Source organism: Pavona decussata, unplaced genomic scaffold (genome assembly GCF_977016875.1).
Source record: "Pavona decussata unplaced genomic scaffold, jaPavDecu1.1 SCAFFOLD_53, whole genome shotgun sequence".
Taxonomy (NCBI): domain Eukaryota; kingdom Metazoa; phylum Cnidaria; class Anthozoa; order Scleractinia; family Agariciidae; genus Pavona; species Pavona decussata.
Genome location: NW_028145475.1, coordinates 4566630 through 4583253, shown reverse-complemented (window position 1 = coordinate 4583253; position 16624 = coordinate 4566630). Strand labels below are relative to the sequence as shown.

Below are 16624 nucleotides of genomic sequence, written 5' to 3'. Positions count from 1 at the left end.
CAAAGGCTATAAAGCGCTCGTTACGTAACATACTGAGCTTGGCATGCCTGTGGTTGTCGTTGTTGCGCTAACGGTGTAAGTAAACTCCGGGACAAATCTTAACATAAGGACTGCACTGTTTCTACACGCGTAAGACGAGGAACATAAACATTTTGCGACCATCAGCTATCCCGATTGGAGGACGAAAGTTTGTTCTAAAAATGGCGATTTTACGGTCGCTGTAGGAGTGCGTTAAAAGAACATGTTTGACTGGAAGGTGAAAAATAGCACGACATACTACTTAGGCTTAGGATCACGTAACATGCAAAATGCATTCGATAAAGTTCTTAATTGAACCCAGAATGGAAAAAAACATGGAATATTGAAAGACTGCCGATCGCGAGAATTCAAAGCAAGAAATTGGCGGAGAGGACTTCAAAGTTCACTGTCGTTCATTTGTTTAGATGCACATCATTGAGAAGACATTTTACGACAAGAACAAATATATTTTCCAAACAGATGTTTGACCAGTCAGAACAGAACTCAAAAAAGAAATAAGAGCCATCTAAATAAGTTCTAACAAAGGCGCTATTCGTCGATATACCAAAGGCTGAGATAATGAACAAGCCACGCCCGTGATTGATAAAGTGAAGATGTATTCCTTTCATCAGATCCACGTACGAATAGGAACGTTTTGAAGCAGAGACAAGTAAAGAAAGCTATACTGACATAAACAAACCCTCATTTGACGATCAAGGAACAAATTCCAAACGCAAGATCGCACATCCAAAAGGGAATAAAAACATTTCAAAACAAAGGTGACGAGGAGCGCTATTAATCTCTGTACTTAAATTAAAAACTAATTAATCAACTGACCCCACCCACCCACCCATCATTTTTTGACGTCAATGGACCCACACATACAAACGCACGTACAAACACAAGATCCCACATCCAAAAGGGAATAAAAACATTTCAAAACAAAGGTGACAAGGAGCGCTATTGATCTCTGTACTCAAATTAAAAACTAATTAATCAAACCCCACCCACCCATCAATCATTTTTTGACGCCAATGGACCTTTATTTTGACGAGTGAGGAACAAATTCCGATCTCCAGATCAAACATCCCGAAGAGGCGGTATAAAAACTATTCATTCCAGTCAACGAACTAACTCCGCCTTCCTTTTGATTTGCGTAAATTCATGGCATTATTAAAGTCATCAGGGACCAATTTGTAACCTGATGAGACCAAACTTCCAATAGGGAAAAAAACACATCAAACAAAGAGGGAGCTATTCTTTCTTGTGTTCTTTCTAGCCCCGCCTAAACATTGATTGACACAGTGGCGTTTGATTCCTCCTTGGTACAATTTAAGTTCTAACGCCTTCGTCCACGACTCATCCTTCACTGGGAACTCTTAAGGTATGGAACTGATCTTTCGTAATTATTTGTTGGTAATTTCTTTGTCCTCTCAGAAGATATATTCCGCAAATCTGTTGATGAAAATCTAACAGTTGTTTTCTGTTTTCATCTTTCAAGGCATACCAATTTTAACTTGCATTTCGGTCTACAAGCTTGTAAGTACCTTTTTACCTGTATAATTACACTAATTATGCTTTAAACCAAAAGCGCAAAGTTTTAGGGAAAACTTCACAGCTAACGTAGTCTTGAAAAGTGAAAAAAATACAGGCTAACATTGGTTGTTGTATTTAAGATAAATTCTGATGAAGTATTTCCTACTCTTATGACTTGCATTGGCTAAAACCCTAGTAAAATCTCATTTTGGCTAGTTAGAAAATTTCAAAATAAGCAAGCAAGGTCTATACGTCAATTGAAAACGCTTAGTTTACTTATCGTTTTTATTTATTTCCTGTATACAATCGTCTTTCAGTACATTACTCATCAACAGGCGATTTTATTTTTGTTTGAACTTTTTGCCAGTTCGATCTTTGATGTTTTTCCGGGTTCCTCTTTGTTGCCATTTCAGTTTCCTCAATCACTTCACACATCTTTGTTCGTACGTTTATTATTTCTATTCCACTGAATACATTTTAACGCTTTCCAAACTATTTTCAGTTTTTCCAGAATCGAAAATTTGGCGAAAATATATATTATACACCTTTTTCTTCCGAATTATTCTGCACAAAACTATAATTTTGTCGTAAAATATCTTAATGTTCATTTTGTGTCTTAAAAAGTAACGTTATCTCACGTTTTTGGTGTAATTTCAAGACTAAAAGTATATCTTAGTTTTTCCTATTTTTGAGGAACGCAATTTTTCAACTTATTCTTGTTAGTTCTAGTTCTTAAAACTGGCGGACAGACAAAAATTGTAATTTTTGTGCATGGCAAGTTTCTCGATTTCAGCGGATAGCTAAATTTGTGCCCCAGGAATTAAGATTCTAACTGACCCTTGCTTTCAGATATGATGATTCTGTATTCACTCAGAAACCAAGGGTCCGAAATTCGGACCCTTGGTTTTCAGTCCGCTTTAATCATGCAAAACTGATGCAACTGACTACATTCACATAGAAACCAAGGGTCCGAAATTCGGACCCTTGGTTTTCAGTCCGCTTAAATCATGTAAAACTGATGTAATACTACATTCACTCAGAAACCAAGGGTCCGAAATTCGGACCCTTGGTTTTCAGTCCGCTTAAATCATGCAAAACTGATGTAATACTACATTCACTCAGAAACCAAGGGTCCGAAATTCGGACCCTTGGTTTTCGGTCCGCTTAAATCATGCAAAATTGATGCAATACATGTACTACATTCACTCAGAAACCAAGGGTCCGAAATTCGGACCCTTGGTTTTCAGTCCGCTTAAATCAATCATGGAATGGAATGGAATACTACATTCACTCAGAAACGCAATGCTAACTTTATACAGAAACCAAGCTTCCATACTTTCGGACTTAGCTATAATCGTGAAAAAAACGCAGTGCCGTGTAATAAACATGTTTGTCGCAGAACGCTCATTGACCTAAGGGTTCAGCAGAGTTCAGGTCTGGCCAACAACAGAATAGTAATAATATTAATCAAAAAATATGTTCTCTGCCCCCAGACGGCTTTCTGTCCCTGGCCTTGCACATCTTCTTTAAATGAACATCTTCCAGATGAAATTAGTCGTTGCATTGGCGTCTGTAGTTCATTACATGACGCAAACAATTATACTTGATACTAGGAGATAGATGAAGCCACATCACGTCGCCGGTAATGAGGTCAGGCAGTGGTGAATACGAATTCTTCTTTGAACGAACAGCTGCGGTAAGCCTGAAAACGAAATATCAAAACAACAATTCAGAAATGAAAAATGGTAAATCAGCTAAACCTGCTAAACCGCTAAATATTCTGTGCGATGAAAAACAGCGCGACTCTGTTTAGTGAAGTGACTTTTATGGCTTGCAGATGACGGATGTTTCTAAAACGAAGACCCCAAAAGCGAAGACCGAAGACCTAAGACCCCCTCATCGAAAACGAAGACCCCTGATCGAAAACGAAGACCCCCTCATCGAAAACGAAGACCCCCTCATCGAAAACGAAGACCCCCTCATCGAAAACGAAGACCCTTTGATCGAAAACAAAGACCCCCTGATCGAAAACGAAGACCCCCTGATCGAAAACGAAGACCCTTTCGCCTCAGCTCAGACCTAAAGACAAATTCTGTCAAGTGCCTTTGTCAGTATTGACATACACAAGACAGCATTTGTATTGAACTGCGATTTAGGGGAAAATTAGGTATCATTACAAATCCTGGGAGGGATACTCGTGTTCGTTTACCTAAAACACGGAATCCGGAATCTGGAATAAAAAAAAAAACAAAAATGAAAATTCGTCGACATGAAAATTTCAACGAAGGTTAAAGTCACTTGGGAAACAGTTTTTATAGCTCTTGAAAAATTATAATATCAGTCAGGAGCCCAGTGAAATTTTCAAAAGTTTGCCTAAGTGTTAGTATTCTAAGACAGTCCCTTTAAAGCGTAAAACTTTAAAACACACCAAAACGACACCTATCTATTTTTATAAAATCAAATAAACGGAATCCGTAAATCAGGAAAGACTTTCTTTTCTTTCTATTTTTCTTTTTCTGTGCAACTTGCCGTATGCTGATCGGCTTGTGAGTAGGGGATTTTCGTTCTTTCGGAAAAGCTAGGGGAGAGGGATGTGTACGATTGGTGGTGTTTTGACAGGCACAGTAGGCAAATTAGCGCATTCACAATGGTGACGATGGAAATATATCTTTACACATGTCATAACATTGTGACTAACGTATATTACGGCTCAACAAATTGTTTGGGCCTAAGGGTGGGAATGGGGCTTAAAATATTTAGACTTATTACCTCTAAATCAAAATCAATAGATCTACCGGCTTCCAAGGTATCTAGAATTAGAGGATATAAAATAATTTGTTATCTACAGCCTGCTATTGTGATTACTAAATTATGGGAAATCGTTCACAGGCTGCTGAAGTTCTTACTGTATTTCAAAAAAGGCCATCGACATAAAACGTTTCCTTTGTACCGGCAGCTCGACACTCTTTTGTAAAAAGGTGCATAAATGAATACATGCATACATGATTGAACGTACGAATGTACGCCGGCAGGCATGACAGAACCACGACCGAGTGAGTGAGTGAGCGAAGGAACGAAGGGAATGAAAGAATGAACGAACGAACGGACGGACGGACGGACGGACGGATGAGTTGATAAATGAATAAATAACTTTGCCCGCTGTCTATCCAGGGGCCCGTTTCTCGAAAGTCCCGGTAACTTATAGGGCCCGAAATCAAATATTCAAATGAAAATCTAAAGAATAAAAGTGCGGGTCGTAGCTAACAAACCAGTCCATTTTGTTTTGTTAACTGATAGTTTTGTCATATTATCTGCAAAACTATTGAAACCTCGACCTTGAATGTAAACAACAACAGCTTTCCGGGCCAGTTAATTATCGGGACTTTCGAGAAACGGGCCCCAGGGTCGGTGCCAATTCAAAGCTTTTTTTTTTAAGATGAAATCTAAGCCACCCCAATACGGATTTGTTTCAAGACTTTTTATATTATTATGCAAAGACAGTGAGTCTTGCGAAGAGTTGATGAGTGATAAACGCAACACTGACTCTTTTCTCTAGTTACGTTTCATTGTCTATCTACGTGCTATGGCAGGAGGAAACGTTATCGAGTAGGAAGAGGTGTGGGGGTATTTAAGGGTACGTTTGAAGATTGGGAACTTTTATTCCAAGTGAGTGGCTCAACTGCCTAAGCAATTGAAATCTAAGGGAAACTTTTGAAAATTTCACTGGGCTCCTGACTGATATTACAATTTTCCAAAAGCTATAAAAACTGTTTCCCAAGTGACTTTAACCTTCGTTGAAATTTTCATGTCGACGAATTTTCATTTTTGTTTTTTCTTTTATTCCGGATTCCGAATTCCTCGTTTTAGGTAAACGAACACGAGTATTGTCAACCCACTCCTTCCCCTCCCAGGATTTGTAATGATACCTAATTTTCCCCTAAATCGCAGTTTAATACAAATGCTGTCTTGTGTATGTCAATACTGACAAAGGCACTTGACAGAATTTGTCTTTAGGTCTGAGCTGAGGCGAAAGGGTCTTCGTTTTCGATCAGGGGGTCTTCGTTTTCGATCAAAGGGTCTTTGTTTTCGATGAGGGGGTCTTCGTTTTCGATGAGGGGGTCTTCGTTTTCGATGAGGGGGTCTTCGTTTTCGATCAGGGGTCTTCGTTTTCGATGAGGGGGTCTTAGGTCTTCGGTCTTCGCTTTTGGGGTCTTCGTTTTCGAAACATCCTGCAGATGACAACGCATTTACAATTGCTTCTTGACAATTTATGTTTGGCCATGCAAAGGCCACGAACGATATAAATGGTATGTATGTCTCCTTCATACAAACTAAATTCATGACAAGGGGTCATCGAAAGGCCGGTTTGTCTCGCCTTAGAAAGGATGGCATAGAAATATTACAAACATCTCAGAAACAGGAAATCAAAAACCTAATACGCGCGCGATTTGAAAATGAATAACGGCTTCAGTAAAGACTCAGTATAAAAAGTTTGAAACACAGACGCACAAAAATTGACCTGAGAGATTTCCCTCATCGCCAGTTTGAGTACATCAAGTGCCATTTACAAGTGCTAGACTTACAATGTGAAAAGGAAACTTTATAATTACCTTGAGTACGGCGTAAAAGGCCAGCGTACAAATAACAGCACTTTGCCATGAGCCATGATAAATGCCGTTCCGTTCGTTGTCTCTCGTCTCATCGAGGCCATACGTTTAGCTCATCAGCTTTTCCATCAAACAACATGACATTTTCCTGCATTTTTTCAAATGGAGTCAACACCAAAACGGAGCCGAATAAACCACTGAAACCAGCTCAGCTTGCCAACGACGAAAAGATAATTTTGAACCACGCAATCCCAACCTGTCGAGAGTCCGGTTGTGCGTCATGGCACGTGATCTATTTATAGTCACGTAGTTTGCACACAAACTCTTCAAATTGTCTCAAAAAGATATTTGGGCCCACCAGTTATTTCACTTTACTAGGTCTAGTGCTTTTTACTAGTAAGACACGGCTATGGCCCTTTTATTTCAAAACTAAGGGGGAAAACAAAATGTCACAGAACCTTGTGTGACTCAAATACTGATACAAAGAACTCCCTGTTAACGTTACATTGTGGTCATTTTGGCGGTCAGATCGTTGCTATTACAAAGGCCATTCATTTACTTTTGTAGCGTGGTCGTTACGTTTTGACCCGCATTCTCATCAACTCAAGTAATACAATTTGGAGTTTCCAATAGCATGGAATTCAACGAAAAAGTGAAAGCGAAAGACAGAGATTATTTGAATTTAGACGGCCAGATTTGGGAAGGAGCATGGACAGTGCATGGAGCCGTCATGTACGTGCTGGGATGGACAATAGCATACCGATAGACTAGTGATAGCAGCGTTCAAGATTCAAGTCCGTTACGAACGGGAGAAATGGCTATGTTTCTTCTGGTATGTATAACTTTTCAAGTTGAAAAGAGTATTCAGTTGTGTTTGCTATACTTTAAACAGCTTCAAATAGATTCAAAATACTTGGATGTATTTATACCGGAGCCTAGACTCGACCTAGTTTTGTATCGCTGGACATTTAGCAGTTTTGTGCCTGTTATTCCTTCGTCCATGTTACATTTAACTTTGGAATAAAGCTTTTAATACGTTCTTTCTCTTTTTCTTTCTTTACGGAATGGAGGGAAATACGTTCCAGTGCACTAACATGCAGAGAAAGTGGTTAAATAAGACACCCGCTGCTGTCATCCGTCAAAGACAAGTCTGAATGGAAGAAAATGTTTCAACTGATGTAGATAGTTTAGAGCAGCTGTTTAGAGGTCGGAGAAAATAAATTGACATTCTCAGTAAAAATGACATGTCTCTTTTGTTCAGAATTTACCTTTATAAATTAAGACACTGTACATTTATCTTATAGTAGAATAGGCCATCACAAAACGGTGTCCCCTATAAATGTCATCCATAATTCTCCTTCGATGAGATCACTACTTAGATTAAATAGTGTGACGAGTAACCTTGCAATTTTGTTGACGGATAGCACTGACCTCACTTTTTATCGTAAGCACAAGTCATTTAAGAGAGATTTGAGGTTTCGCTTAAGGCAATTGTCCTATCTTCGGAGTTGCAGCGTCAGTTTGTTTTTAATGTTTACAATAGATTTTTAAGTATTTATTGAACCAAGGGTCCGAATTTCGGACCCCTAGATATAAAGTGAATTGTTTTTAAAAACGCATTTTCTGCGGATTTAGTTGAACCAAGGGTCCGAATTTCGGACCCCTGGAATTAGAGTGAATTATTTTTAAAAACGCATTTTCTGCGGATTTAGTTGAACCAAGGGTCCGAATTTCGAACCCCTGGAATTAAAGTGAATTATTTTTAAAAACGCATTTTCTGCGGATTTAGTTGAACCAAGGGTCCGAATTTCGGACCCCTTGATTTAAACAAATAAGACTTAAGATTACTTAAATGGCTAATTTATGAGGACAATAAAAATCACTCCGCTAAAAAGAAGTTTTCTTGATGTGTTAACTTTTTACTCCGTCAGAATCGACAAAAAGTTAGTCTTAAAAATTCATCTCCGCACAAATAGCATAAAAATGACGCTTTCTTTGGAAATTTGAAATTTTGGAAAAACTGAAAATAGTTTGGAAAGCGTTTTTTGTAAAACGTGAATTTGTTCCTACTTGGGATTCAATTTTTCTGCCGTTCAGGAGCTAATTGTAATAGCTTTATCAGGTTAATTGTTTGATTTAATGCCTCGTGCACCACTTACCACGACTGGAGAAGTAAGGTAACAAGTAAAAAAGTTTGAGTTGTGTTATTTTAAACCTTGTCTGTCAGTCAAAGATACATGTAAAGCTGCGTACTCTTGCGTTTGTGCAGCAACACAATCCCCTTAGTAGTTCGAATGTTGCTGAATGGCAAAACTATCACGAACTGAAAATTGTGACTAATTTTTCCTATCAACATTTCATTTCATGATTTTGGTGCGCATGCAGTCGTGATTAATTATCGCCATAACCCTGAGTGCAATTAGTGTACATTTTTTTAGCCTGGCAAATTTTTGTGCTTGTGTTCTTCTTTCAAGTATAACTGACGATTTCTATATTTTCTATATTTCTATATTTGCCCCCTGAAATTTTACTGAAAATTCATCTCAGTAAGCTATAGAATCGTTCAATGAAAGTTTATATAACTACATTTGATGCCGGCATACTAACTTAAGAAGCAACGGAAGTCATTTTACAGGCCTACAGACTTTTGAGAAATTTCCATTATAGCATTGAGTGAGTATCAGTAACAAGCTATCTGTGGTATACTCACCTCCAAACAAATAAAATGAATACATGCACTGAGAACGCCTTTGACTAACGCTGACAATGAGCGTCAATATTGAACAGATCAGAATAGTATTTCGAAAATACAATAACAAAGTCATTACTGACTGTAGCTGATAATCTATTTCTTTATTGTATTACGTTAGAATCTGCTACAATGGGTTCTTTGAAAGGCGAAACTCTGACCCTCAAGAGCAGGGGAGAAACGGTCACCGTCAACTGGAAGCAAGGATCAATCGCTGGATTTGGTGGAGACAGAAGTCAAAACTATGTCCTGTGCGACTACACAACCAGCAACGGTAACAGTGTGCCAGTTTACATTCAGAGCGGATACGACATCCCGCAGGAGCTGAAAATAGATTCCAGGCTGCAGTACGGAACACAGGATAATGTCCTGTTCTTTGTCTATCATGACAAGAACCAGACACCATACCAAGAGCGGTTCAGGTGCAATGGCCTCCAACAGTTCGTCTATGCAGCAAATACCATTCTGAAAATGGCGAAAGGGGTTGACATCTCCTGGGCGGTGGGAAACTATCTGGTTGACGTGTGAGCGATCAACAAACTGTGTTTTTGACCCCTGGGAACCTAGATACCGAATCTTGGTTGGCTCAGTTAATATAGTTTGATCGAGCTAGGCGAGTACTGCCCAGTGCTAAACACTTAAGACAAGAACTTCCATCATAAAAAGTTTCCATCTTGGATATTTTATTCCGCTTTTTGAAAGTAGCATCAAAACTATGACAGTTAGAGCTGAAGAAGCTTGCAAAAACACTTTTAGTGGGCCTTATAATGTGATTGTAAACTTTCTTTCTCGTGAGTGTGAAAGCCTTCTTACAACCATGACGAGAAAAAGGAGAAAAACGTTGCTGCTTTAGGAAAGATACCTCCAAATTTTATTTGGCATCACAACTTTAAAACACTGACAATATAGTAGTAGTACTCTGTGCTTGTCATTTCGACTACAATAAGTACTTTCTAACCAGTTAGCTTTTCAACTTTGAGTTTTGAGTTTACTTACTGTCAACTGAATGAATTGAGAAATATTACTGTTTTTGTTATTTTTATTATCGAAATTTTAAACATTAAGCAGCGGAAACTTTTTTATGTTAGAAATTCTTAATATAACCATTTTATTGTGTGTATCATTACAGGAAATTTTCCATTTTGAAATAAGATAGGTTATGACATGTGTGCAACGTTTTATCATCGTCTTCAAATAGGTTATACTTCGTGAAAAAAAAATTGGAATTTACACTGTAATTTTCCGTTTTCAGTGTTAGGGCTTTAAGGTTAGCAAACATTGATTCCTGTTACACATATCCGGGCCAGTTAAAACCAACTAATTTTAGTATATCATAGTCTTCCTTCTGTACTTTGAATTAGAAGTAATTGTGGCTTTTTACCTCAAGATCGATAAAACGACTGATAAGTGTTGCTTAGGAAAAGTGTGATTGTAGAATAAAAGTAACGTTCATTGAAGCATAAATAGTACAGTGTTGTGTGTTAAGCGATATTATAAAATGATTTACGTCCTCGCGAAAATGTTTTAAAAGTGGTTGGTGAGTTAATTGTATAGCCTCTCTGGTCAACAGTCTCATTCTCCAGGCTTCTATTTAAGGCAATGAATGTATTCCTGTTATTTTGTCTTGTTATTCTGAACAAACCTAAACGTCTTCTCGTAAAGAAAAACTTGCGTTGTGCCCTTCGGAATTTTGTTTAAAATTTCTTGATAATCACCAAGACTTGGAGATACAACAGCAAGGATTGTGATTTCATGAATCAATTCACTTTCTAAGCGCAGTTTTGTTCATATGTGATTTCATTCAAATTCATATTTTTTAGATCAAACTTTATATCTGAAAAAAACCCTCTACTCCCCATTGTCCTAAAACTATGCAGAAATAAACTCCATTCACTGATGAATCATGTTTATTCAATCATTCTGCGATTAAAAAAATACGACTTGTGACATCATTCGATGATTTCCTCGGCTCATTTCACTGCTGGACAGTTCCCAAAAACCCACCGGCGAAAGCTAGCTTCTTCAGTCTTATTTATTTGTTCATCTCCTTGGCAGTTGTGGTTTGCTTTTTGAAATAGTATTTGCCGGCTTCAACAGTTCCCTTTGCGGCACCACTAAAAGTGGTAGGAATGTAGAGGGGAAAAAATCAGTGTATTATAACATTGAATCTTCAGCATTCACCTGGGTAACGTCTAGTGGAGAGCTTGCATTCAACAGTTGATATAAAAGTTATGATTAAATTCGATTCAGTTACAGTTATAGACAGACTATAGTGTCAATGTACTTGTTTATTAATAAAACAACTCCTCTCGGTTGGTTGTAAATGAAGCATGATCAAAATCGGAAAAAAGGGAAGATAAATCTCTCATTAATACTTTCAAGTTAAAACGTCCGAACAAGAAAGGATGAAGGGTAGAGCATTAACTCTCTCATCTTTCATTCTGTCTTGGCCCCAATTCTATATTTCCAGCAATGCAGTTACCTATTTTTCACTGCCTGTGTGGAAGCGACAACAAGCTTTCCATTATATATTCTTGAAAACTGAACGTGACGTTCCTATAACAACTTATCTGAAATTTGGATCCGCTGAACAGCTTTGGGTGCATGGACCTCGTTGCTGTCGTTGCTTGTCTCTTCACAAAATCTTCTTGCTGCTTCTCTCGAGTTTATGTTCGTACAAATGTACTCCTTGGCCTACAGGACCTACTGGATAACGAGGTGGTGGACAAAACACTGACCCCCCAGTCCGTGGACTACCAAAAAATGGACTACCCCTGAAAATACTAGATATCCTGACCCCAACATTAAGGCAAGCAACCAAGCAACGAAAGAGAACGGCGAACGTGGGCTAACCAGATTTAGGCTAATCTCGTTCCCAGATCTCAGTTGGTTCGGGCATGTCGAAATGTGAGTGGGAGATCTGGGTACGAGATTTATTTTGACCATTATGGTCTTAAATTGGATATGGTTTTCAAGGAAACCACGAGAGCGTATAAACGTATTTGTCTTTCGAACTCCAAATGAATAGTAGAGAAAGAGAAGTATCTAAAATATGCCATTCGAGCTGAATTTGCGGGTGAATTTTACCAATTCTTGACTTCGGCACTGATACGAAGCTTAATTACGCTTCAAGCCAGGTCTGAAAACGGGTATGGATTTTAAAAGCCAGGTTCAAGAAACGGCTGAGGAAGATGGCATGTTTTGGTCCGAAATAGGGTCAGGATTTGGAGAACCGGGCGGCACACCTCTATCGATAATTTCGAGGACCCCTCCCCCGGATATTAACCCTACCATGCTTATTTACGACACAATGTTAATCACTTCTATTTAGATGTTTGAAATGTTCTGCAGTCGCTTCTTCAGCGCCAGTTTATAAAGGACGTTGAGAGTGAAATTGTGGGAAAGACCTCTCGGGAATGGAGGGGAGGGGAAAGCGGGGGGGGGGGGGGGGGGGATGGGCGTCCTATCCAAATGTTGACAGACCCGACAGTCCGCACTTTCAAGCTTTCGACTACTTAAGCTTGCGACTCCCATGAATTAACCCGGTGCGTTATTGGCTATGTTTAGATACCAGTTGATTTTGGACATTCTCAGAAAAGAAAGTCAGTGTATGCATGTAAAGGTAGATGTTTCATGTTTCATTATCGAATTAATTTCGCGACAGTCTGCGCCTTTGGTGTTCAAGGTCATCTCTACTTCCAAAGAAATGGAAACCTAATTCTTTTTCATAATCATAATAATTTTGAGTAAGATTTTCAGAAAGTTGGCGCCCACTTGCCTTGTGTGATCATAAGTCGTGTTTCATTTTGCAGATGTTAATGTCATGTCTAATTCCAAAGCAAAGCACACCTCCTTTTGGGAATCATTGCCACCATAACAATAATCGTCATCGCTATACTGAATCATTTTATCTCGTGCCCGCGTAGATCTTGCTTCCCGCGCGCTATCGGCTATTCGCACACCCAAACAATTCAACCAATGACTACGTTATCAAAGCCTTTTTAATCATCGTTTGCAAGCATACATCCCAATTTTTATTAATTTCACTATCCACTCATCTACTTTACATCAAACCTAGGAAAAAGTTTTTTTTTAACGCAGAGGAAATGAAAAAGACCTTATAGGATTAAGAGTACACCTTTGGCGTGACTTTTTGTCCTCAGCTGTTTTTCTGCCCTCAGCTCTTACTGTGGTCGAGGAACCTCTTCAATCATGATGCGGGTCACACAGTTATATCCGGTGTAAGCATCCGCAAAAGATTTTCCAACGTTGATTCCCATCGAACTGTTCCCTTGGGGATTCTCTCACAGTAGCCTCCAATCTGAGTTGTTTTGTGTATGTTGGAGTCGGTTTTCCCGTGGTTTCTATAAATGTGTATGACACCATCAATGGCGAATGGATGGCGGCATTCCACACCATTGAAAGTAAAATACCAGCGCGAACAGCAATTTGGGCAGTAAGAAATCTTGAAATCGCCATTGTACTCGACTTTCAAAGCTGTTTTATCCGAAAGCTTGTTAAAGACAGAATCCTGAAAAGAAATAAAAACCAATGATTTGCTTTGTTTGCAGCCATCTATAAGTTAGTTACGCTGGTTACGATATTGTAACAACAGAACATGAAATTGCTAATTCCTTAAGTTAATAATTCGTAGGATATCTTTAATTAACTATGTCAGTACAGGTTTGTAGTTTAACTGGCATAATTTACTAAGATATAGAGCATATTTAACAATTATTCCATGAGCGGGCGTTGGATATGAGATGGTAAATAGCCAACGAGGCGCGTAGCGTCGAGTTGGCTATAACTAATCTCATATCCAACAAGCGCGAATGGAATAATTGTTTTATTAAATTCTCCGCGTTTGGACATTGCTGTTGAAGTTTATTGAATTTTTATATTTTAAGAAAAAAAATTCTTTCAAATTTAAACGACCGGGTGTTGAGGCAACCTTCGACGAAAGCGCGCGAAACCTAATGATCACATGACACGCGCAGCGCTTTGCAAACCGAGTTGAATGAAAAATCGAAAGCGAAGAAAATCGGACACAGTCGGACATCTAAAATTCAAGAAACGTTTTATAAATGTACGAATTATAACCTTTCTGAGACTAGCATTCAAGTGCTTTTGAAGTTCCAGTTCATCGAGAAGCGTAATAGTTGTGCACATTTTAGCAAATGTTCTGCTGTGAAGCGAAGGAAGAGATCAGGGCAAGGACAGCTTTTTTCATGCTGAACTGAATTCCTCGCGGACGATTTAAAACACTTCAGGCAAGTCCAGGTGTACGAGGTGCGACCTCACTGAGACAAGCATTCAAGCTTATTTTAGAAGCGTAAGAGCGGTGCGCATTAGTGCAAATGTTTTGCTGAGTGGTGCCGAGCGACGGAAACGAACATTATGGCCGCCGCTCGTACGGATTTCATAGATGAACCATCTGAAGTCCTCGTAAATTCGTAAAAACATAAAGGCAGGCATGAAGCTCTGTTGTGTCGCACTTTGTAATAAAACTGTCACACTTTGTAATACCTGTCGCACTTTGTAATAACACTTGTCACACTTTGTAATAAAATAGCTGTCGCACTTTGTAATAACAAGTTGTCGCACTTTGTAACAAATGAAGCTGTCGCACTTTGTAATAACGAGTTGTCGCACTTTGTAATAAGCTTTCAAATTTCCTTTGAATCGGATATTTGGTAGAAAATATACGACTTAACTAATCCCCCAGGGCACAAATACGTTCTTCCTTGATATTTTACTATGCATACTTAACTGAGGGGACGAACGCGTTCTACTCCACGCGTCTCCCAATTGTTATTTTGGAGATTATATAGCTTGTTTAGCAACGATGGAGTGTAATAACTGAACAGAGGGGAAATAACTCGAGGTAAAAATAGTGGGTTGAGTCCAAGGGTAAGTAACGGAGACGGAGGCTTCAAGTGACTCGCTACTTGTTCTATATGAGGTTTTTTGGGGGGAGGGAGGGGGTTAGTCACAAGATCTTAAATAGGTGCTACAATCGTGGCTAAAAGTGGGGATACCTTGGACACCATTACCAGACAAATACCACAGTTCTTCGAAATATACACGCAGCGCAGTATAAATGGCCGATAGCTCTGCGCAGTAGATGCAAGCACGGTAAATAATTGAATTTATAGTTGTATCGTTCTTCGCTTGGTGTGTGCTGAGGTATTAGGGAGTTGCAGTGAGGAGTGGGCCAAGAAAGAAAAGACTGGATAGATTCTATCTATATTCTGAATATCTGATGCATTATATCCTCAAGCTTGGAGGAATGGTCCTCGTGGCCTTTTTGATGAAGAAACTCATTTTCTCACTGCTGCCTCTGGATCAAAATCCAGAACTGATGAACCCTTCAGTGAAATTCCCATGAGATCTGCAAGGGTTTCTCCACCAAGGGAGGAATGTGAATCATTCTTGAATCTATTTTAGGCTGATTATGCCCCTTCCCAGCTGAGCAGCGGAGATATGAAGAGCCAGTACGATTTCTACCAAGTGGAGTCCGTCTTCGAGATCATCTTTGTCGGGTTTCTTTGTTAGAAGGGTGGTCCACAGATCTGGGTATGCTTACCCCTTGAACTGAGTATTAACCAGAACCTTCAAAAAGATCCACTGGGGTGGAATGGATGCAATGTGACAGCCTTTCCCTTCGAGCATTCGTCGAAACCATTGAGTGAGATGTACAAATGCCTCCTGCCTAAGATTGATGAAGTCACTTTGAGGTGTGGGTCATGCATAGTAGTTAGACTAGCATGTCTTTAACCACTTGGTTGGGAGTAGGGGAAAACGTTTTGCCCGGGATTTGCAAGAGAACATCAAGTCTCTCCTTCTGTCCTGAGCCAGCTGAGCATCATCACAGGTTGCTTTCCAGTTTCTTCCTCTCTAAAACCCCACGGAGACAAGCCTCTTTTTATTTTCATCCGCAGGAGATGCCATTATATTTCAAATTCGAATCTTTATTTAAGATCTTAAGACCCGTTGATAAATACCTTTTTTAACACCTGAATTAAGCTACCATTTACAAATTAAACATGCAATAGGGTCATTTGCACGGTAAATTAGACTAGTACCGAGTCAATGGAGCGGCTTAACAAAACCGACTTTTAAAAGTCCTTACTCGTGATAAGAAAGTCACAATACATCGTAGTCAAGACAATTAACAGTTGCGAGAATCGTGGAGGAGAAGGAGTTTTTTCTTTTTCATCCCCTCAGTTTAGTGTGCAAAGTAAAATATAAAAGAACGTATTTGTACCCTGGGTGATTAATTAATTCACTTATTTTCCACCAAACATCATATTCAAAAGTAATTTAAAAGCTTATTACAAAGTGAGACAACTTGTTATTACAAAGTGCGACAGCTTCATTTATTACAAAGTGCGACAACTTGTTATTACAAAGTGCGACAGCTATTTTATTACAAAGTGTGACAAGTGTTATTACAAAGTGTGACAGTTTTATTACAAAGTGCGACAGGTATTACAAAGTACGATGATTATTACAAAGTGCGACAAAACAAGCTCTTCCTGAGAAATTTCTTCGATTGGCTTTAACCTCTTACCGCCGGAATTTGCAAGCCATCCTGAAATTTTTGAAGGTAACCGGTTGTTATTGCTGTTGTTATGTGATCTAAAAAATCGTAAAATCTTGCAATTTTGAAGATTTTAAAGGAAACTTCAGAGATAAGTACCATTAAATAGTG

At 38.9% G+C, this 16624-nt stretch overlaps 2 protein-coding genes across 2 annotated transcripts in view; one reads left to right on the top strand and one right to left on the bottom strand.

The window, feature by feature from the left end:
- LOC146480615 (uncharacterized) overlaps positions 1-16624 on the bottom strand; it is an 85645-nt gene that overhangs the window by 67235 nt on the left and 1786 nt on the right. The window lies entirely within an intron of this gene.
- Positions 1518-9438, top strand: LOC146480616 (uncharacterized). The gene is made up of 2 exons (XM_085109366.1): positions 1518-1557; positions 9032-9438. The coding sequence occupies exon 2, from the start codon at positions 9043-9045 to the stop codon at positions 9436-9438; it is 396 nt and encodes a 131-aa protein (XP_084965492.1). The 5' UTR covers positions 1518-1557; positions 9032-9042.